The following is a 23,184-nucleotide window of genomic DNA, read 5'->3' on the forward strand; positions in this document are numbered from 1 at the left end:
GTTATACTAATAATAATTCAAATAAAAATCCACAATATAATGCAAAATAATATAATTATTGAATATTAATACATTATTTGATTTATTATTTTCCTTTTTAAATGTGGATTTTTATTTGAATTATTATTAGTAATAATAATAAATCACCAATACAACATCAGCAGTATTAATAATATAATTATTGAATATTAATACATTATTGGATTTATTATAAATATTCAATAATTATATTAATAATACTGCTGATATTGTATTGGTGATTTATTATTAATACTAATAATAATTCAAATAAAAATCCACATTTAAAAGGAAAATAATAAATCAAATAATGTATTAATATTCAATAATTATATTATTTTGCATTATATTGTGGATTTTTATTTGAATTATTATTAGTATAATAACAATAAATCACCAGTACAATATAAGAAGTATTTATAAAAAAAAAATGTATTAATCAACCATTATAATATTAATATTGCTGATATTGTATTGGTGATTTTATTATTAATACTAATAATTCAAAAAAAAATCCACAATATAATATATCCAATAATGTATTAATATTCAATAATTATATTATTAATACTGCTGATATTGTATTGGTGATTTATTATTAATACTAATAATAATTCCAATAAAAATCCACATCTAAAAAGAAAATAATAAATCCAATGTATTAATATTCAATAATTATATTATTTTGCATTATGTTGTGCATTTTTATTTGAATTATCATTAGCATTAATAATAAATAACCAATACAATATCAGAAATATTAATAAAAAAATGCAATAATGTATTAATTAACAATTATATTATTAATATTGCTGATATTGTATTGGTGATTTCTTAATAATACTAATAATAATTTAAAAAAAATCTAAAAAGAAAATAATAAATCCAATGTATTAATATTCAATAATTATATTTTAAAAAAAAAAAAAAAAAAAAAAAATAGATTTAATCTTCCAGCAGGAACCCAAACAGTAGTAAGAACTGGAGGGGTTCCATCCAAAACTAAAATTTTTTTTACAAGAACATGAGCTCTGACCTGCTTTCCCCCCCCCCCCAGGATTCCTTGTATGAATTTCGAATGGTGGCCTTTGCCGGCGATTACATCAGCGAGCCCAGTAATTCGGTGAACATCTCTACGTCAGGTGAGTGGGTGGAAAATTACAGTATCAGATGTATACCTAAAGGGAACATGTACATAATTTTTCTTCCTTTAAAAAAAAAAAAAAAGCAAGTTGGATACAGACCTCAGTAGCTCAAGATATGATTTAATACATGAGGGAATAGGTGGGAGCATTGACTTGTTTTTCTTTTTATTTGTATCCCAATCTGGTCCTCCTCTCCTGTCGTGTCCTCTTCAGGTCCCCCCCTCCCGTCGTGTCTTCTTCCGGTCCCCCCCTCCCGTTGCGTCCTCTTCCGGGTCCCCCCCTCCCGTTGCGTCCTCTTCCGGGTCCCCCCCTCCCGTTGCGTCCTCTTCCGGGTCCCCCCCTCCCGTTGCGTCCTCTTCCGGGTCCCCCCCTCCCGTTGCGTCCTCTTCCGGGTCCTCCCCTCCCGTCGCGTCCTCTTCCGGTCCCCCCCCTCCCGTCGCGTCCTTTTCCGGTCCCCCCCCCCTCCCGTCGCGTCCTTTTCCGGTCCCCCCCTCCCGTCGCGTCCTCTTCCGGTCCCCCCCCTCCCGTCCTCTTCCGGTCCCCCCCCTCCCGTTGCGTCCTCTTCCGGTCCCTCCCGTCGCGTCCTCTTCCGGGTCCCCCCTCCCGTCGCGTCCTCTTCCGGTCCCTCCCGTCGCGTCCTCTTCCGGGTCCCCCCCTCCCGTCGCGTCCTCTTCCGGGTCCCCCCCTCCCGTCGCGTCCTCTTCCGGTTCCCCCCCTCCCGTCGCGTCCTCTTCCGGTTCCCCCCCTCCCGTCGCGTCCTCTTCCGGTTCCCCCCCTCCCGTCGCGTCCTCTTCCGGTTCCCCCCCTCCCGTCGCGTCGTCTTCCGGTTCCCCCCCTCCCGTCGCGTCCTCTTCCGGGTCCCCCCCTCCCGTCGCGTCCTCTTCCGGGTCCCCCCCTCCCGTCGCGTCCTCTTCCGGTTCCCCCCCTCCCGTCGCGTCCTCTTCCGGTTCCCCCCCTCCCGTCGCGTCCTCTTCCGGTTCCCCCCCTCCCGTCGCGTCCTCTTCCGGTTCCCCCCCCTCCCGTCGCGTCCTCTTCCGGTTCCCCCCCTCCCGTCGCGTCCTCTTCCGGTTCCCCCCCTCCCGTCGCGTCCTCTTCCGGTTCCCCCCCTCCCGTCGCGTCCTCTTCCGGTTCCCCCCCTCCCGTCGCGTCCTCTTCCGGTTCCCCCCCCTCCCGTCGCGTCCTCTTCCGGTTCCCCCCCTCCCGTCCTCTTCCGGTTCCCCCCCCTCCCGTCGCGTCCTCTTCCGGGTTCCCCCCCCCTCCTGTCGCGTCCTCTTCCGGTTCCCCCCCCCCTCCCGTCGCGTCCTCTTCCGGTTCCCCCCCTCCCGTCCCGTCCTCTTCCGGTTCCCCCCCTCCCGTCCTCTTCCGGTTCCCCCCTCCCGTCGCGTCCTCTTCCGGTTTCCCCCCTCCCGTCCTCTTCTGGTTCCCCCCCTCCCGTCCTCTTCCGGTTCCCCCCCTCCCGTCACGTCCTCTTCCGGTTCCCCCCCTCCCGTCCTCTTCCGGTTCCCCCCCTCCCGTCCTCTTCCGGTTCCCCCCTCCCGTCGCGTCCTCTTCCGGTTTCCCCCCTCCCGTCCTCTTCTGGTTCCCCCCCTCCCGTCCTCTTCCGGTTCCTCCCCTCCCGTCGCGTCCTCTTCCGGTTTCCCCCCCCCTCCCGTCGCGTCCTCTTCCGGTTTCCCCCTTTGTCACGTCCTCTTCCGGTTCCCCCCCTCCCGTCGCGTCCTCTTCCGGTTCCCCCCCTCCCGTCGCGTCCTCTTCCGGTTCCCCCCCCTCCCGTTGCGTCCTCCTCTGTGCGCACCTCTGGTTCCCCCCCATATCCCAAAAACAGAGCATTGTAAAAAAAAATATAACTAAAAGTGGTATCTGTGCATCCCTAGTAAGCCTCGTTACCCTCGGATTTCCAGAGTGCCTCTTTAAATGATACGTCAGATCGGAGTTTATTCCTAGCCACAAATTGTAGCCCAAAAAATGTGTAAACACTGGCGACTTCTCACCCCAGCTAGACAGGGAATTAGTTTTCTGAGTGTTGGAGTATGGAGTTGGTTTATGTAGGGATTGGACTTTAAAATAACAACGAATCTGTTACTACAAGTCCAAATTCTCCCAGGACAGGCGAGAAGATTTCTAAATTTGGAATTTGTTTTAATTTGTTCTCATTGTGGAAAACCAGGCTCTGAAAACCAGCACTAAACCCCCCCCCCCCCCATCCTACTCTTTAAAGTATAACTAAAGGCAAAACTTTTTTTACGTTTTCGAAAGAGGGAAGAAGGATTAGAACCCTTGCCAGTTTTTATTGCTGTCTGTGCCCCCGTCGTCCTGTTTATCATTGAAAGTAAAAGAAAATCCCAAATTTTGGGTTGTCCCCAGAAAAGTAATAGAGGGGGGAAATCTTCCAATGGGGACGGGTGACCTCTAAGGAATTCCCTTAATTTGTAGGGATTTCCTCTCACTTCCTATTTGGCTATGGGACAGGAAGTGAAGGGAAATCTCCTCCACAATGGGACACAGATGGCAAAACAGAAAATCGGACCCTCCCTTACTCAAAAATGAAAACAAAATAACGTTTTGCCTATAGTTCTACTTTAACCCTCCCCAGCTGAACACTTACCCCCTCCCCTTCTTACAACACCTAACCTTGCCCTTTCCCACCTCAACACTTGCCTCTTCTCTTACCCCAAAACTTTCCTCCTCCCCTTTCTACCTCAACACTTATCCCCTCCCCTACCTTTTATAAGTGGCCCTCTTCTCACCTCAACACTTGCCCCTCCCTTACCCCAAAGCTTGCATCCTCCCATTCCTAGCCCCAACACTTGCCCCCTTCCCACCCCCAAATGTACATCCTCTCCTACCCCAAAACCTACCCCCTTCTCACTTCAACGCCTATCCCCCTCCCCTTCCTACGTCAACATGTACCTCTCCTACCCTATAACTTGCCCTCTCCCCTCCCTACCTCAACACCTACCCCCAAAGCTTGCACCCTCCCCAGCACCCTCCTTACCTCAACACATACCTCCTCTCCTACCCAAAAACTTGCCCCATCCCAACCCCAACACATACCTCCTCTCCTACCCCAAAACCCCCCCCCCCCTATCTTTTCCCAGCCCCCACATGTACCTCCTCTCCTACCCCAAAACTTCCCCCCTCCTCTATCCTTTCCCAACCCCAACACGTACCTCCTCTCCTACCCCAAAACGTCCCCCTCCCCTAGCCTCTCCTACCCCAAAATTTCCACCCTCCCCTATCCCAGCCCCAACATGCACTCCCCCCCCCCTCCCCTATCCTTTCCCAGCCCCAACACGTACCTCCTCCTTTTACCCCAAAACTTCCCCCCCCTCCCCTATCCTTTCCCAGCCCCAAAACGTACCTCCTCTCCTACCCCAAAACTTCCCCCCCCTCCCCTATCCTTTCCCAGGCCCAACATGTACCTCTTCTCCTACACCAAAACTTCCCCCCTCCCCTATTCTTTCCCAGCCCCAACACGTACCTCCTCTACTACCCCAAAACACACCCCACTCACCTCAACACTTACCCCCCTTCTCCAAAACTTTCTCCACCTCAACTCCGTGTTTACCCCCTCCCATCCCCAAAACTTGCAACTTCCCAACTCAAAATTTACCCTCTCCTCTACCCCAAGACCTGCTCTCTCCCCCGCCCCACACCAACACTTGGCCCTCTCCTCCCTAACTCAACAATTACTCCTTCCCCCTACCCTATAACGTGCCCTCTGCCCTCCCTAACCCATACCCTTTCCCAACACTTCCCCTACCCCTTCTTACCTCAACACATACCTCCTCTCCTACCCCAAAAAATGTGCCCTCTCCTCTCCCCATCTCAGCACTTACCCCCCCTTCTCCTCTCACCTCAACACGTGCCTCCTCCCACTACAAAAATGTGATCAACTCAACGTTTACCCCCTTCCCTCCAACCCCAATACTTGCAACTCTCCAACTCCCCAACTTGGCATTTACCCCTTACCCTACAACATGCCCTCTTCCCTCCCCAGCCCTTACCCCCTCTCCTACCCCAAAGCTTGCACCGCCCCCTTTCCAGCCCCAACACTTCCCCTACACCTTCTTACCTCAACACATACCTCCTCTCCTACCACAAAACGCACCCCATCCCTTATCCCTTCCCAGCCCCAACACATACCCTCTCCCCATCTCAACACTTACCTCTTCCCCTACCCCAAAACACATCCCTGTCCTTCCACCTCGACACTTGCCCCCTCCCTCTCCAAAACATGCTCAAACTCAACTCGACGTTTACCCCCTTCCCTCCAACCCTAAAACTTGCACCTCTCCAGCTCAAAATATACCCCCTCCTCTACCCCAAGACCTGATTTCTCTCCCCCAACTCAACATTTACCCCCTTCCCCTACCCCAAAACTTGCCCTCTTTCCTTCTCACACCAACATTTATTCCCTTCCCCAAAACTTGACCACTTGCCTACCCCAACACTTACATCTGTAGTCCACATCAGGGGTAAGCAGTCTAGGGTGACGACACAGCACAGATGTACAGTCAAGTGAGCATTGTTATCACCCTAGGACAGGAAGTGGCAGGATCACTAGGTAAAAATAAAGAAACAAAAAGCCTTTTAAAAAAAACTAAAACGGCCACCACATCTAAGGAATGGTAAGCTGCAATATATTTCATTTTTTTTTGTTTCCTGGGTTAAGAAATACTAACCGTATCGTATTGTTTTCAGGAATGAGGGTCTATCCCTCGCACACCGAGCTCCCGGAAGTTCAGCAGAAATCCCTTATGGCCGGAGTCGTTGGAGGAGCCTGCTTCCTTACCTTGGCGGTCATCTTAAGCACCATAGTTGCCTGCGCGATGAACCGACGGCGGGTCAGACGTCGCCAGAAACGGAGGCAACAAGGTAGGCAGGATAGGTAGAGGTGAGGTGATCTCAGCAACATGACCTAGGAGGGAAGCACAGGGGGTGTGACAGCAAAGCATTCTGGGAGCAATTCCTTGTTAGGTTCCCAAAGTGACATGGCCTACATGGTTGAAGTCAACAGTCTTGCCTCAAAGTGGGCTTGTTTTTAATTGGAGGCCAACCTATATCAGACACAGCCTCACCAACAGTAGGTGGTATCGGGTAATACAATGGTCCTTTTAGGTAGAAGAACCAACAACACAAGTCAACAGTGTGTAAGGAGGCACAACCATTGGCCTTGATATTGCCAGCCACTCAGATTCCACCTATCTTTCCAACAAAGATTAGAAAAAAAGGAGACTCAGATTGATTGGAGCGGTTAACACTGATAGGTCTAATTTACCGGTATACGTTTTTTGGGGGGGTTTTTTTTCCACGTGAAGCCCAAAGTTTGATGGATGGAGAGATATAGCCTTAGCTAGATTATGGGATATACAGTAGATAGTCTTTATTATACAGTGGAACCTTGGATTACGAGCATAATCCGTTCCAGGAGAATGCTCGTAATCCAAAGTACTCGCATATCAAAGCGAGTTTACCCATTGAAGTCAATGGAAATAAAAATAATTTGTTCCGCAGTCACTTCAATGGCATGCAATACCGCATAAGGCCAGAGGCGAGGGGGCGCCGGAGAGCCTCTGAAACGGCTGGAAAGGCCCGAGGGCCGTTTGGCTGACCTCGGCAAAACTCTGTTCACAAGGTTTGCCGAGGTCACCCGACCTGTCCTCGGGCCTTTCCGGACGTTTTTAAACAACGCCGTTCGGCTCCGGTTGCCGCCCCCCACCTCAGGCCAAATGCGGTACTACAGGCCCCATTCGCTTGAATTCTGCTTGTTTTGCGAGACAACACTCGCAAACCGAGTCAGAATTCTTTTTAAAAAAGTTGCTCGTCTTTCAAAAAGCTTGTTAACCGAGTTACTGGTAAACCGAGGTTCCGCTGTAATACCTCTGAGGAAGAACAGTTTATAAGTCCTGTAAAGTTCTAGCTTTATGGTAAACGGTGTATGTTATTAGTTTTGGCTTTAGATACAAATTCAAATTAGCAGAAAAAATACCCAGTTGGGGAATATGGGACTTTCAAAGTGCTGTTTACTAGTGAAACTATATCACAACTATTAAGGTATAAAAAAAAAATATTATTTTATTATTACAAAGAGGAAAAGTATACAGTACTGTTGTATCTAGAGAGAGAAGTACATTTCCTCTATGCGATTGTTCCACACTTATATTCTACATGTTTCGCCCTGCGGCTTCCTCAGGAACATGCATGGATATTCTTCTCTAATGAATAAATGTAAATAGAATTCCAAATTCATATCAAGTACTTTCAATAGAACATTAAAATTGTATTTTAATCTATATACATACATATATGGCTGCACCTGGATGATTGCAGAGACCTTCCAATAAATGGCTGCTCTGATATCGTCGTACACAGAACAGGCTCTGAATATCCTATAATCGGACTCTGAGACGTTTATTGGAAGGTCTCTGCAATTATCCGGGTGCAGCCATATATGTATGTATAGACTAAAATGAAATTTTAATGTTCTATTGAAAATGTCTCTCAATGGAAGAAAAAAGGTTTTGACTTTAGATACACTGAGATGTATCTATTATTATTATTATTATTATTATTATTATACAGGATTTATATAGCGCCAACAGTTTACGCAGCGCTTTACAACATCAAGGATGCTTATTACCAAGTTGTGTCCCTCAATGGATGATAAAGGTGTTTGGCTTTGCATACACTTTAAATTGGCAATTTAAATACAGACGATCGGAATTTCGATCGGAATTTCCTCCAAGAACTTTTCTTGTCGGAAAATTTGAGAACCAGCTCTCAAATTTTTCTTGGCGGAAATTCCGACAGAAAAATTCAGATGGAGCCTACACATGGACCGAATTTCTGACCAAAAGCTCACATCGGACTTTTCTTGTCGGAATTTCCGATCGTGTGTACGCGGCATAACTGTACAAAAAAAATTGGAAATCTAGGCAGCTTATAGGATAGGTCTAGCTAAAACTTTTGGCACATGGAAAGGCTAAAAGTCCCATAAAACGTTCTAACCCTTTCCCACCTCATCAAAAGCAGATCATCACTTAATATTTTCATAATGCAATGAAAACATAAAAAGGGTAGACTTCGGATCCTAGGCAAAACAAGATCCAAATAAAGTGGAACCTTGGATTATGAGCATAATCTGTTTCAGGAGAATGCTTGTAATCCAAAGTACTCGCATATCAAAGCGAGTTTTGCCATTGAAGTCAATGGAAATGAAAATTTGTTTCCGAATTGATTTCAATGGCATGCAATACCGCATTTAGCCAGAGGTCGGGGGGGGCGCCGGAGAGCCTCGGAAAGGCCCGGGGACAGCTTGGCTGACCTCGGAAACAGACGGGAACAGAGTATTTCCAAACGCTCCCACACCTCTGGCTAAATGAGGTACTGCACGCCAAATTAGCTTGAATTCTGCTCGTTTCGCGAGACAACACTCGCAAACTGAGTCCGATTTTTTTTTTTTTCAAAAGTTGTTCGTTATTCAAAATTCTCGTAAACCACGTCATTTGTAAAACAAGGTTTCACTGTACTTTAAGGCATTATGATGGTGAAGGTCGTTATTATGGTGAAGTGTACCCTACCTTGATGCAGGATGTCCCATCTCGGGGTATGTTGGGGAACAGGGGCCAGAAGACAAGCAAATGTAAGGCCCTGTACACACGTCCGAGAAACTCGACGGGCAAAACACATCGTTTTGTTCGTCGAGTTCCTTGTGAAGCTGCCGAGGATCTCGGCGAGCCAAGTTTCCTCATTGACTGACTAACAAGGAAATACAGAACATGTTCTCTATTTGGCTCGACGAGTTCCTCGTCGGTTTCCTCGGCCAAAAGTGTACACACGACCGAGTTTCTCGACAGAATACGGCTCCCATCGAGTTTCTGGCTGAATTCTGCCGAGAAACCTGGTCGTGTGTACGGGGCCTCACAAGTTTTGTTGGCTTCATTGGATGTAGGATTTGACTTCCCTGTCCACTCTTGAGAGATTCTAAAACAATTAGCTTTTTTTTTTTCCTTCTAAAATAATGCGTATGACGTTACAACATGCCATACAGAATTGTAATTTATCAAGAGAAAATAAATATTTAGTCATCCAAATATGTGAAGTATTCTGTTGTTTTTCCTGTACAATATATACAATCTTTGCCTTCAGATGTAAGGCTCCATTCCAGTCATTCCATCCATCCATGATCGTGATTCAGGACAGATGCATGACCACCGTAACCTGTTTTTGTACCCATTCGTCGGCTTAATTTTTTGTTCTATATTGGAAGCTGTGATCCATAATTCACTAACCTGTTTTTGTTTTCCCCCCCTACAACGTTGCTTTGGCTTGTATATTCACCTTGCATGTTCCCGTTATGCCACCACAACATGTAAGGGACTTCAGGAGACACGTCAGAGCCAAATTCCAGTCAACTCTACTTGTAGTTACTGTGGCGCCATCCTGTACGATATGGCTGCCAAATGTATTGAGTATGCCAGAATATTTTTATGAGACTGGAGTATCTGAGATTGCTCCTGTAGGCCCTACATGTCCCTTATACCCACCTGGTAACTGAATGCTCTTAAAATGCAGGGCATGGAACAATTTAAACAGAAAGCATGGGCTAAGATTTACACAGTACTAAGACCTAATAAGAACAAAAATAGGCAGCCGGGAACCTGAAATATCCAAGTGTATAAGTCTTAGGGTTAAAATACTTGCGCGTTTCGTCCAACGGCCTTAGTCCCGGGGTCTCAAACTGGCAGCCCTCCATCATGCCTTTGCCTTGGGAGCAGTAGCGGACTGAGAACTCATGGGGCCCCCGGGCAATAGGAGATTATGTGGCCACACAGAATACACATGCACACACTGAAAAGGTACTGGAGAGGCGGGGCAGCTATAATCTTGGGATTTTTTTTAAAAAAATAGGATTTTTTGTCCTCACCGTAAAACCCTTTTCTCTGACGTCCATGGACGTACACAGCTCCTTAAATCTTGACAAGTGGGTTATGTTCCCTGTTTACAGGAGAGGGGGAACATAACCCACTTGTCAAGATTTAAGGAGCTGTGTCCGTCCATGGACGATAAGAGAAAATAGGATTTTTTTGTACTCACCGTAAAATCCTTTTCTCTGACGTCCATGGACGGACACAGCTCCTTAAATCTTGACAAGTGGGTTATGTTCCCCCTCTCCTGTAAACAGGGAACATAACCCACTTGTCAAGATTTAAGGAGCTGTGTCTGTCCATGGACGATAAGAGAAACACAGATTTTTATATACTGTCCCTTGTTTTACTGAGTCTGGCAACCCTGATGGGGCCTTCGGGCAGTGCCTGAATGGTCAGTCCGCCCCTGCTTGGGAGTCATGCTTGTAACTGTCAGCCTTGCAATGCCTTATGGGACTTGTAGTTTCGCAACAGCTGGAGGGACACCAGTTTGAGACCCCTGCCCTTAGTCAAAGGCTATTGGCCGAAACGCGTGTTTTATCATGTTATCACCTTGCACCAAATATAGACTCATACACTTGAATGTTTTAGGTTGACGACTGGCTTTTTTCCCCTCTATACTTTACTGGTGACTGGAGGACACCTGGAGCCTGAGCACCAATCTCTCCATCAGAACTTATTGGAACCCCAGTGTCGGTGTTGCTTTTTTCTCATTATAATAAGGCCACGTGTGGTGACCAAACTGCACAAAATCTGGCCAGCAAATAATCCCAAGACTTTGGAAAAGCATCGACTTAATTTAAAATATTTAAAAAGACAAACCCTTTTTTTTTCTGGTTTTGGATAGAGTGGAGATGGGTTCGTTTTTTTTTGTTGCCGTCTGTACCCTGGTTAGGGAGATTCATCCTCTCTATTTGTCCTATAAGGTTGGGAAGGGTACCCCAAGGGGCTGTGGATTGCAGCAAGAAATGGTGATACTCGAAAGTATAAAAATATTGTTGTTTTATTGAAAAAAAGTACGTCACGGAGAAGACATCTAATAAAATAAAACCCTGACGTTTTTCGACCTTTAACAGTTGAGGTCGTCTTCTTGGGGAACAAACGAGAAGACGACCTCCACTGTTAAAGGTTAAAACGCTTCGTAATTTTATTTACCAGTTTCTTACATTGTCATATGAACTATGAATATGAGTTCATGTATTGATCCCATTAGATGTCTTCTCCATGACGTACTTTTTTCAGTAAAACAATATATTTTTATACATCATTTCTTGCTGCAATCCAAAGCCCCTTGGGATACCCTTTCCAACCTTAAAGTCTTTTCGGGGGTGTGCAGCACCTATAACCTACAACCAGTATCGCCCTTCGTTTACTACTCTATTTGTCCCATTTTCATTGAAAGAAAACACCAAATTTTGGGTTGTAATAGAGAGAAAATCTTCCAATGGGGACACTAGTTCTGGTGACCTGGTTCCTGTTTGGTTATGGGACAGGAAGTGAAGGTAAATCTCCCCAACCGGACAAGGATGGCAAAAATAAACCTTACAGGAGTTAATACGCTCTCCTTTACTCTATCCAAAATGGAAAAAAAGTTTGGCCTATAGTTCTACTTTGAATGCTCACGGAGGTCTTTCGATGACTGTTTCTTCCAGCCAAACTGACCAGGCTGTTCTTCTGTTGGAGAACAGATAATGTTGCATAATATATTTCTTTGGCTTGTACTGACTATTCATGGAAGATCATTCATGGAGCATTTTTTGATTAAAAAAAAAAAACAATTTGCAGAAGCCGTGTCCTTCCCATTTGATAACCAAAACACGAGCTTGAGTCACGAAAAGGCATAATCCAACGTGCATTGACTAAAACAAATCTGTTGCATAAATAAGATAAATATAATTATTTGAGGGTGTGATTAGTTATGGTAGCCATGGTACTGTAGTTGGTTAGTCTTAAGGTGCTGGCCAACCCAAGTTTTGTTGTCCAAAGCATTAATGGTCATGTCTAGCCTTACAAAATTAGTGATGGAAATTGAGCTTCAAAAAACCATGCCCTATATTTTGAAAGCCAATAATTTTTTTTCCTGCATCCTGAACTTGTCCAGCATGGCTTGTTAACAGTCACAAATAGTTTTTTTTAGTGAAATATGTGGCTTAGATACATGTTGACAATATGTAGGGTCACTTAGCTAAGGTCACATTGGCTCGAGTTTTTTCTCCTCATCTGATCCCTGTTGTGTTCTCATAACCTTCCAGATGCACCAATGGTCTTCTCCCAACCCAAGAACGCTACTCCTTCACAGTAAGTGTCTTCATGCTCATACCGTCACTTCCTGTCTGTTCATTTCATGCAGTCTGTCCGTAGCTTTTAACATGATTTGTCTTGGCTCCATGTCTTTTTGGCTTTTAACCACCAATCGGCTCAAGGGCTCAAAGGTCCCGGCTTGAGGTAGACGTGTTGTGGTTGCTTATGGCCTCTGTACAGTTTCATGTCCTCATAGTCATACATTTTTTTGCCATGATCACGCAGACTTAAAAATTTAATTTATGGTAGGAATACGGTAATTTGGAAAGCCATAGTTTAAGAATTGAAAACCCTTGCGCTACATTCCTTGTTGAAAAGAGGTCACATCAAGTTATCTCTTTAGGTGGTTGGCCATGGAAAAGAGTTGTGCTACAAGACTGTTCTAGCCCATACTTTTCGTTAAATTTTCCTTCCAAATTGTGAAAAAAATGTGAAAACATGTGACTTATGTCACAACTTAAATTATTTAGCCATTTAGCTTAAGTTCATATTTGTAACATTATCTGTTTCCGACATCTAGAGTTGCAGGATTCATCAGGATTTTGCAAAATTTTGTTCTTCTGTTTTTAAACAATTTTTGTTACTTTTTAAATATGTTTACATGGCTTTTTTTTCCCCCCTCCTTTCTCAGAAATTCTAATGGTTCTAGCAGCCCCGACAGTCTCTTGAGGCTCAAGCTTCACGTATCTCCATATGAAAGCTTCCGGAAGTCTCTGCACTTGGGAGAGAGGACAGTGAACAACCTAGGCGTCAGCCACGGAAGTAGCACAAGCGGCAAGTACACCATTTACGAGAGCCATATTGGAGATTGTATGCCATTGGAGCGTATAAGTCGTGGACCTGATGGACGTTTCGTGGTAGAGACGGAGACGCGGCCAAAGAGGAGCAACATCAGAGGCTTTCCGTACGTGACTGAGACGGACCTCTATCCGGAATTCAATGCCAGGGACTCATCGGATCTCAGCCAGTGTTCACAGGCCAAAACATACTTGCAGGTTTGTCCGTTACCAGAGAGAGCTTCAGAGTCTTGGCGAGATGAAGTAAAGTTGAGACCAAAAGCCACTGGCCAGGCCCGTAAGGAAGCAAGAGATTCTGGGTATCGCCAAGGAAGGTATTTTGGATGTAGCAGTAGTCCGTTGGAAGAAGCCAAACCCTTCCGGATATCGGATATTAGTCCCGTCACATCTTCCGTCCCTCTGCCATACAGCCAGGTGGAGGAGCCACGCTGTAGTGATTCGGCTCAAATAGATGGAGATTTACAAAGAACTATTTCAACTCTTCGGGAATCCGAACATGACTGTTTTTCTTCCTTGAGCACAGTAGTTAGAGCACCTTCGTTACTCTTACAGAAACCTCTTGGACTTAGTGACCAAGGAAGCCAACTTAGGCATAGCCTGTCCACTCAAAGTGGCATCCTCCAGTATCTTAGTCTACCGTTCTTTAAAGAGATGAGCGTAGATGGAGACTGGCCAGTAGAGGACGAGTCCCAAACAAGGACATCAGAGCTCAGCTCTTCGGAGGCTGAGGAAAATGAGAGTCCAAACAACAACCATCTGGATGATCGGACATTGATGAGCGTTGATGGAACTAGTGGGAGTCGTAAAGAAGAGTCCCCATGCGCTCCTAAAAAACTGTTGGCTCTTGATTATGTAAACTGTAATCAAGAGCAGTCTGTGCCTGTCAAAACCTTTCTAAAACCCCCTGAGCCCAACTTGGGACCTGCAAAAGCCGTCCTGCCTGGAAGTCTACTGTGGTCTCAACCTCCCGACAACGCTGAGCGTTTTAAAGCTGGGCAGAGAGCACACTGGGGTCATGGACACATCCCCATGGACCACAGATTAGAACAGCATATCCCACCTCACTATCATTATCCTCTGAAGGACCAGCCACTCTCTGTGTTCACTGACTTTCTGGCCTTGGAAAAGCAGAGACCGCCCCTAGACAAATCTCTTTTTCTGCATGGCTCAGAGAAGGTGATGCGGAGCAGTCTCACCAGTCAGAGCAGCGGCAGAGGGAGTGTCTCCTTTCTCAGGCCCCCCTCATTGGCTCAGTCTGTGGGGGGCAGCTACCTCAATTCACCGTTGGGTGAAACATCTAGCTGGTACAGCGGAGGGGGGTCCCAGGGCTCCAGTGCGGAGGATTATCGGCACAGAAAGGACTCCTTGTTGGCCACTATAAGCAATAGGTGGGTGACCATCATATACACATGATTAAAATGTATAAAAAGTCTGGTAAAAAGATTTTCTTACAGTATCTAAAGCTAAAACCTTTTTATTTTTTTGGTTGGACCAAATAGACAGAGGTTCCAAACTTTTGTGGGTTTTTCTTGCTTTATGTCCAAGAAAGAAACTCTTTTTAGGGTTGGAGATCACACTGGACTGATTCGATCAATCACCGGTCATGGGTGGGTGATGACGTGAGCAGATAGGAAGGATTCCCTTCCAATGAATTGTGGCCGAATTGAAATAAGGTGGCAGTGAGCCCTATTGGGGCTTGGGCTGCTGCCTCTGGGTACAGCCTTAAGGTCGTTTCCACACATAGACTTGGAAAGTAAGTAGAAAAGAGGGCCTGGTATCCAGTAAATGCAAGTTCGAAGGTGAGTTTTAAAGACGTTTATGGAAGGTACCAACAAGTAAATCAAGCCAACGCTTTTGGGGGAGAACAGAGACCCCCCCCCCCTTCTTCAGGGCTGTTACTGCATGCTAATGGATGGGTAAGGATCTCAAACAAGTATATCTATCAGGCCCCATACACACAACCGAGTTTCTCGGCAGAATTCAGCCAGAAACTCGATCGGAGCTGGATTCTGCCGAGAAACTCGGTCGTGTGTACAGTTTTCACCGAGGAAGCCGACGAGGAACTCGTCGGGCCGAATAGAGAACATGTTCTCTATTTCCTCGTTGTTCAATGAGGAAAGTCGGCCCGCCGAGATCCTCGGCGGCTTCAACACTGAACTCGACGTGTTTGGCACGTCGAGTTCCTCGGACGTGTGTACGGGGCCTAACACAAAGATCAGATGGATAGAGGTCTGGGTGTTGGCTGTACTTGCAGAGGCAGCATTGGATGCAGTTGCTTCTGCAAGTACACCTCTATTTCCCCGAAACATGTTGGCTGGACATACTTGCTGCTACTTTCAATAAAAGTCTTTAAACTCGCCTTCAAACTTGCATTTACTGGATGCTGGGATCTCATTCCTACTTACCTTCCAAGTGTAAGAAAGCATGAGATTTTCTCTCAATAGTTGACCTGCTGACCACTGTCGCCATGACGGAGCTCCTTCCTACTTACCTTCCAAGTGTAAGAAAGCATGAGATTTTCTCTCTATGGTTGACCGGATGACCACTGTCACCATGACGGACACGGAGGAATTTTTTTTTTAAATTTGAGTTGTCACCAGAACAGGAATTAAGGGGAAATCTTGTTTCAGTGACGGCTTGACCAGAAGGCATTTCTTTCACTTTTGAGAGATTTACTCTAACTTTTTTGTTTTGTCTACAGGACAGGAAATGAAGAGATTATGATGTTAGATGAATCAGTACCAGTGGGTGAATTCTACCAGTGGGTTTCAAATTGGTTGTTTATTTTTATTGTTTGTAATTATACATGTACCTTCAAATTCTACTTCCTACTTGGCAGTTAAACACAATGGGCCAGATCCACAGATAATTAGATGGGCGCAGCGTATCAGAGATACGCTATGCCGCCGTACCTTACCTGGCGGATCTTCGAATCCTCAAAGAATTCGCGCCTTAGGTTACGGCGGCGTAGTGTATTTCTGGCGGCGGAATTCAAATCGGCGGGTAGGGGGCGTGATTCATTTAAAGGAAGCACGTCCCCGCGCCGAATGAACTGCGCATGCGTTGTTCCGAAATTTCCCGCCGTGCATTGCGCTAAATGACGTCGCTAGGACGTCATTTTTTTAACTTAGACGTGAGTTACGTCCATCCCTATTCACGGACGACTTGCGCCAAAAAAAATTCAAATTTCGACGCGGGAACGACGGCCATACTTAACCACTTAAGGACCGGACCAATATGCTGCTACATGACCCAAGGGGTTTTTACAATTCGGCACTGCGTCGCTTTAACAGACAATTGCGAGGTCGTGCGACGTGGCTCCCAAACAAAATTGGCGTCCTTTTTTCCCCACAAATAGAGCTTTCTTTTGGTGGTATTTGATCACCTCTGCGGTTTTTATTTTTTGCGCTATAAACAAAAATAGAGCGACAATTTTGAAAAAAAATGCAATATTTTTTACTTTTTGCTATAATAAATATCCCCCCAAAAACATATATAAAAACATTTTTTTTTCTCAGTTTAGGCCGATACGTATTCTTCTACCTATTTTTGGTAAAAAAAAATCGCAATAAGCGTTTATCGGTTGGTTTGCGCAAAATTTATAGCGTTTACAAAATAGGGGATAGTTTTATTGCATTTTTATAAAATTTTTTTTTTTTTTTTACTACTATTGGCAGCGATCAGCGTTTTTTTTTTTCGTGACTGCGACATTATGGCGGACACTTCGGACAATTTTGACACATTTTTGGGACCATTGTCATTTTCACAGCAAAAAATGCATTTCAATTGCATTGTTTATTGTGAAAATGACAGTTGCAGTTTGGGAGTTAACCACAGGGGGGCGCTGTAGGAGTTAGGGTTCACCTAGTGTGTGTTTACAACTGTAGGGGGGTGTGGCTGTAGGACTGACGTCATCGATCGAGTCTCCCTATAAAAGGGATCACTCGATCGATGCAGCCGCCACAGTGAAGCACGGGGAAGCCGTGTTTACATACAGCTCTCCCCGGAGCTCCGGGGGGAGCGATCGCGACGGAGCAGCTATAAACGAATAGCCGCGCCGTCGTCCCGGATCGCTCCCCGTAGGAATCCAACCGCCGCATGAAGTGGGGGGGGGGGTCCCGATCGGACCCCAGACCCGCGGAAAGGCAAGGACGTACCTGTACGCGCCATTCTGTGGACGTACATATACATGCGGCGGTCGGGAAGTGGTTAAAGTGATTTATAACTGGTTTTGTCCAATTAAAAACGCCTGTGTAGAGACAATATGGCACCCAGCTGTGTTAGATCAAACCCTCCTCGTCCTGATAAGACTCCACCAACTTAAAGGAGTTCTCTGACCTAAAACGTTTAACCCCCGCTGTGCCCGGGCTGTAAAACTATACAAAATAAACTTTCACTTACCTGCCTACAATCCCCCGTTGTTCCGATATCGCCGTCCCGTTCTCCGGTCCCGGTCTCTTCCGCTTCCTGTGCGTCGGTGACTCATAGTGCGCTCAGCCTATCAGCGGCCGCGACGGGACATTGCTGCGGCCGCTGATAGGCTGAGCGCACTATGAGTCACCGACACACAGGAAGCGGAAGGGGCCCGGGACCGGAAAAACGGGACGGCGATATCGGAACAACGGGGGATCGTAGGCAGGTAAGTGAAAGTTTATTTTGTATAGTTTTACAGCCCGGGCACAGCGGGGGTTAAAAGTTTTAGGTCAGAGAACTCCTTTAAGGATAACAGATTTATGACTTTGGGAGACTGAACTTGCAATGACCCCACCTTATATGTTATGTTTTTAACATTTTTAATGAGGGCACAAGCAGACCTTTGTTTGACCCTATCAAATGTAATTAATGTACTGTACATAACTTTCCCATATTCCACATAATTATTTTAAACCACCTGCTATAAGAAGTTTTATCACTTATCCTTGAAGACTATCTTATCAGGCTTTAATTTTAACTGCTGTGAATTAGTAAACTTAAAATGAACTATCCTAATGCACTTTCCCCCAGTAAACGTAGGACTGTCCTATTTATACATTAATAACTATTGCTTTACTAATTAAAGGGGTGGTTCACCCTAAAAACTACTTTTTTTGAATTACACTGACCCCCCACATTACAATACGATTAAGGCTTTTATTATTTTTTGGATACTGTACATACCTTTGTACAGCATATTCACCCGTTGCGAGTCCCGCAGGAGTGGGCGTTCCTCACGTCTGTGATTGACATTTTGACCAAAAACGAGCTCCCCCCCGTCGCGTAACCCGCGTCACGATTGGCGAAAGGAGACGAACGGCGATGCGCAGTATAGCGCCGACTCGCCGTTCGGCTCCATTCGCCAACCGTGACGCGGCTTACGCGACGGGGGGGAGCTCGTTTTTGGTCAAAATGTCAATCACAGACATGTGAGGAACGCCCACTCCCGCGGGACTCGCAACGGGTGAATATGCTGTACAAAGGTATGTACAGCATCAAAAAAATAATAAAAGCCTTAATCGTATTGTAATGAGGGGGTCCAGTGTAATAAAAAAAAGTCGTTTTTAGGGTGAACCACCCCTTTAATAATAGTATTGATATTGAGTATTGATTGACCACTACTATATAATTATATTATTAATAAAACGTATGCAAGTCAATATGAATAATATGAAATACATGGGCTAATATGAGATTCTACAACACTTCACCCAAGACCCAAATTGTTATTGTTTTTTTTGTGGTTTTGACTCCATGCACTTTTTTGGTTTAGATAAAAACGTAAGGACCCCTGTTCTGGTGACTGTTTTTGCCGAAAGATGGGAAATTCCAAATTTACTGAGTCACCAGTGCAGCAGATGAGGGGAGGTCTTCCAGTAGGGACACCTGTTCTTGTGACAATTAACTACTTGCCGACCTGCCGCAGTCGTTTTACGGCGGCAGGTTGGCTCCCCTGCGGGAGAGCCCGTAGCTCTACGTCGGCTCTCGCGCAGGCCACACAGCTCCCGGTCCTGTCAGGGAGGGAAATGCTGATCTTCTGTTCATACAATGTATGAACAGAAGATCGGTCATTTTCCCTAGTGAGGCCACCCCCTTACAGTTAGAACACACCCAGGGACATGCTTAACCCCTTCCCCGCCCCCTAGTGTTAACCCCTTCACTGCCAGTGGCATTTTTATAGCAATCCAATGCATTTTTATAGCACTGATTGCTATAAAAATGCCAATGGTCCCAAAAATGTGTCAAAAGTGTCCGCCATAATGTCGCAGTACCGAAAAAAAAATCGCTGATCGCCGCCATTACTAGTAAAAAAATAAAATTAATAAAAATGCCATAAAATACCCCCTATTTTGTAAACGCTATAACTTTTGCGCAAACCAATCAACCGCTTATTGCGATATTTTTTATTTTTTTTTAACTAAAAATATGTAGAAGAATACGTATCGGCCTAAACTGAGGAAAAAAAAAAATTTTTATATATTTTTGGGAGATATTTATTATAGCAAAAAGTAAAAAATATTCTTTTTTTTCAAAGTTGTCGCTCTGTTTTTGTTTATAGCGCAAAAACTAAAAACCGCAGAGGTGATCAATTATCACCAAAAGAAAGCTCTATTTGTGGGAAAAAGAGGACGCCAATTTTGTTTGGGAACCACGTCGCACGACCGCGCAATTGTCAGTTAAAGCGACGCAGTGCCGAATCGCAAAAAAGTGCTCTGGTCTTTGACCAGCAATATGGTCCGGGGGGTTAGGTGGTTAAGATTTCCCCTCACGTCCTGTTGTGTCTTTTGAGACAGGATGTGAAAGGAAATGGGACACCGTTGACAGTTTTGATCATTCATACTTAAAAACAACTGGTCTATTAATACACTTTAACCACTTAACCCCCGGACCATATTGCTGCCCAAAGACCAGAGTACTTTTTGCGATTCGGGACTGCGTCGCTTTAACAGACAATTGCGCCGTCGTGCGACGTGGCTCCCAAACAAAATTGGCGTCCTTTTTTTCCCACAAATAGAGCTTTCTTTTGGTGGTATTTGATCACCTCTGCGGTTTTTAGTTTTTGCGCTATAAACAAAAATAGAGTGACAATTTTGAAAAAAATTAATATTTTTTACATTTTGCTAAAATAAATATTCCCCAAAAATATATAAAAAATTTTTTTTTTTCCTCAGTTTAGGCCGATACGTTTTCTTCTACATATTTTTCGTAAAAAAAAATCGCAATAAGCGTTTATTGATTGGTTTGCGCAAAAGTTATAGCGTTTACAAAATAGGGGGTATTTTTATGTCATTTTTATTATATTTTTTTTACTAGTAATGGCGGCGATCAGCGTTTTTTTTTTTTTTTTTTTCGGTACTGCGACATTATGGCGGACACTTCGGACACTTTTGACACATTTTTGGGACCATTGGCATTTTTATAGCGATCAGTGCTATAAAAATGCATTGATTACTATAAAAATGCCACTGGCAGTGAAGGGGTTAACACTAGGGGGCGGGGAAGGGGTTAAGTATGTCCCTGGGTGTGTTCTTACTGTGGGGGGTGTGGCCTCACTAGGGGAAATCACTGATCCTCGGTTCATACATTGTATGAACAGAAGATCAGCATTTCCCCCGCTGACAGGACCGGGAGCTGTGTGTTTACACACACAGCTCCCGGTCCCCGCTCTGTAACGAGCGATCGCGTGTGCCCGGCGGCGATCGCGCCCGCCGGGCACACGCACGGGAGTCGGGGGCGAGCGGGGGGCGCTGGGAGAGAGGACGTTATACTACGTGCTCTCGCCCAGCCGAGCCAACTTGCCGACGTATAACGGCGGTGGGCGGTCGGCAAGTGGTTAAAGTGTAAGTAAACCACCCTATCGTTTTCAGCCAAGCAAGTTGCCATCTTTGCCTCTGTTTAATCTACAACAGCCATGATGCTGCACATGTGATCAGTTATGACACCAGCCATTGGATGGTTTGGTTGAGAGCACAACCAATGGGAGTGTTGCAATTTCGGCACGTGCCGGAAATTTTTACTTTTTTGAAACTGGTAAATGGATGGGTTTACTTCCGCTTTAATCCAACTTTGGTAGTACAACTATCTTGGCTGGTTTGACGAAGATGCCAAGTCCTGTTGTCTGGAGGTAAGCATCACTTACTAATCTCCTTATCCAACCAGAACATTTACGTTGGATATTAAGCTTTTTTTTTTGATCAGTGGGCCAGTAAACGTGAAAGGATTAACTGTAAAGGGCAAGGATTAGCCCCATAGCCTGACAGTTGAAGCCTATTGTAAAATAGGTAAAATGTCAGCTTCCGGCACTGCAACGCTTTAACTGACAATTGCGCGGTCGTGCGACGTGGCTCCCAAACAAAATTGGCGTCCTTATTTCCCCACAAATAGAGCTTTCTTTTAGTGGTATTTGATCACGTCTGCGGTTTTGATTTTTTGCGCTATAAACAAAAAAAGAGCGAAAATTTGGAAAATAAATTCAATGGCCCAGATTCAAGAAGCAATTGCGCCCGTGTAACCATAAGTTACACGGCGCAATTGCTTACTTGCTCCGGTGTAACGAATGCTCCTGATTCAGGAATCTCGTTAACCGACTGCAGCCTAAAATCTGCGCGGCATAAGGCAGTTATGCCTCGCAGATTTTAGGCTGCATTCTTGTGCTTGCCGCTAGGGGGCGCTCCCATTGTGATGAGCGTGTAGTATGCAAATTGCATACTACCAACTGATTCACAAACTTGCGCGGGCCCCGCGCAAGCCAGGTACGGAGTTTCCGTACGGCAACTTTAGCGCAAGGCTGCCCTTTCTAATAGCAGGGGCAGCCAAAGCTAAAGTATAGCCGCCGCTCCCGCGACGTGAAATTTGAATTTCACGTTGTTTGCGTAAGTGCTTAGTGAATGGCGCTGGGCGCCATTCACGTTCACTTTGAAGCAAATGACGTCCTTGCGACGTCATTTGCCGCAATGCACGTCGGGAAAGTTTCCCGACGGAGCATGCGCTGTAAGCTCGGCGCGGGAGCGCGCCTAATTTAAATGATTCCCGCCCCCGGCTGGGTCATTTAACTTGCGCGCGCTTACACCGGGCAAATTTGCCGGCGCGCCCTCGCAATTCACGGAGCTACTGCTTCGTGAATCGAGGGCAGCGCAAAATATTTGCGGGGGCGCAGGGCAAAATCGTTGCCCTGCTCCCCCGCAAATATCGCGCAATTCTACCTGAATCTGGGCCAATATTTTTTACTTGTTGCTATAATAAATAGCCCAATTGTTTTTTTGTTTTTTTTTTTAATTTCTCAGTCTAGCCCTATTTTTATTGGGACTGCGACATTATGGCGGACATATTGGACACTTTTGACACATTTTTGGCACCATTCACATTTATACAGCGATCAGTGCTATAAAAATGCACTAATTACTGTATAAACGTGACTGGCAGGGAAGGGGTTAACACTAGGGGGTGAGGAAGGGGTTAAATGTGTACCCTGCATAGTGTTTCTAACTGTGTGGGGGAAGAGGACTGACTGGGGGAGGTGACCGATCTGTGTCCCTATGTACAAGGGACACAGATCGGTCTCCTCTCCCTGACAGGACTTGGATCTGTGTGTTTACACACACAGATCCAAGTCCTTGTCTGTGTAACTGCCGATCGCGGGTGCCTGACGGACATCGCGGCCGTGCAACAGCACCTCAGTGATGCGACGGGCACGCGCCCGCCCCCCAGTGGCTAGAGGCTGTATATAGACGGCCTCCCGGAAATTCGCATCCACCCTGCGGCCGTATAAAGTCGTACGGCCGTCATGAAGTGGTTAAATTGCCGCGATCGGGTCACAGAGCTGAAGAACAGGGAGATGTTGGTGTAAACACATCTCCCCGTTCTTCCTACTGACATGTCACTGATCGTCTGTTCCCCGTCATCAGGAACAGCGATCAGTGACGTGTCACGGCAAGCCACGCCCCCTAACAGTTAGAAGCACTCCCTAGGTCACACTTAAACCCTTCAGCGCCCCCTACAGGTTAACCCCCTCACGGCCAGTGT

The 23,184-nt window shown here is 45.6% G+C and overlaps 1 protein-coding gene and 1 long non-coding RNA gene across 4 annotated transcripts in view; one reads left to right on the top strand and one right to left on the bottom strand.

Annotated features, from left to right (window-relative positions):
• IGSF9 (immunoglobulin superfamily member 9) overlaps positions 1 to 23,184 on the top strand; it is a 136,503-nt gene that overhangs the window by 99,192 nt on the left and 14,127 nt on the right. For 2 of the 3 annotated variants that reach the window (XM_040333475.1, XM_040333476.1), the window contains exons 16-20: positions 1,076 to 1,160; positions 5,865 to 6,038; positions 12,343 to 12,388; positions 13,023 to 14,576; positions 15,890 to 15,949. In XM_040333475.1, coding sequence (XP_040189409.1) covers positions 1,076 to 1,160; positions 5,865 to 6,038; positions 12,343 to 12,388; positions 13,023 to 14,576; positions 15,890 to 15,949 — 1,919 coding nt within the window. The remainder of the gene's footprint in view (positions 1 to 1,075; positions 1,161 to 5,864; positions 6,039 to 12,342; positions 12,389 to 13,022; positions 14,577 to 15,889; positions 15,950 to 23,184) is intronic. The other variant, XM_040333477.1, reaches the window with a different exon arrangement.
• Positions 1,073 to 23,184, bottom strand: part of LOC120920970 — a 23,165-nt gene continuing 1,053 nt past the window's right edge. The window contains exons 2-3 of the long non-coding RNA XR_005744813.1: positions 5,846 to 6,081; positions 1,073 to 1,196 (exon numbers count right to left, since the gene is read on the bottom strand). This is a non-coding gene — a long non-coding RNA (uncharacterized LOC120920970). The remainder of the gene's footprint in view (positions 1,197 to 5,845; positions 6,082 to 23,184) is intronic.

This window comes from Rana temporaria, chromosome 13, assembly GCF_905171775.1.
Source record: "Rana temporaria chromosome 13, aRanTem1.1, whole genome shotgun sequence".
In the NCBI taxonomy this organism is placed as follows: domain Eukaryota; kingdom Metazoa; phylum Chordata; class Amphibia; order Anura; family Ranidae; genus Rana; species Rana temporaria.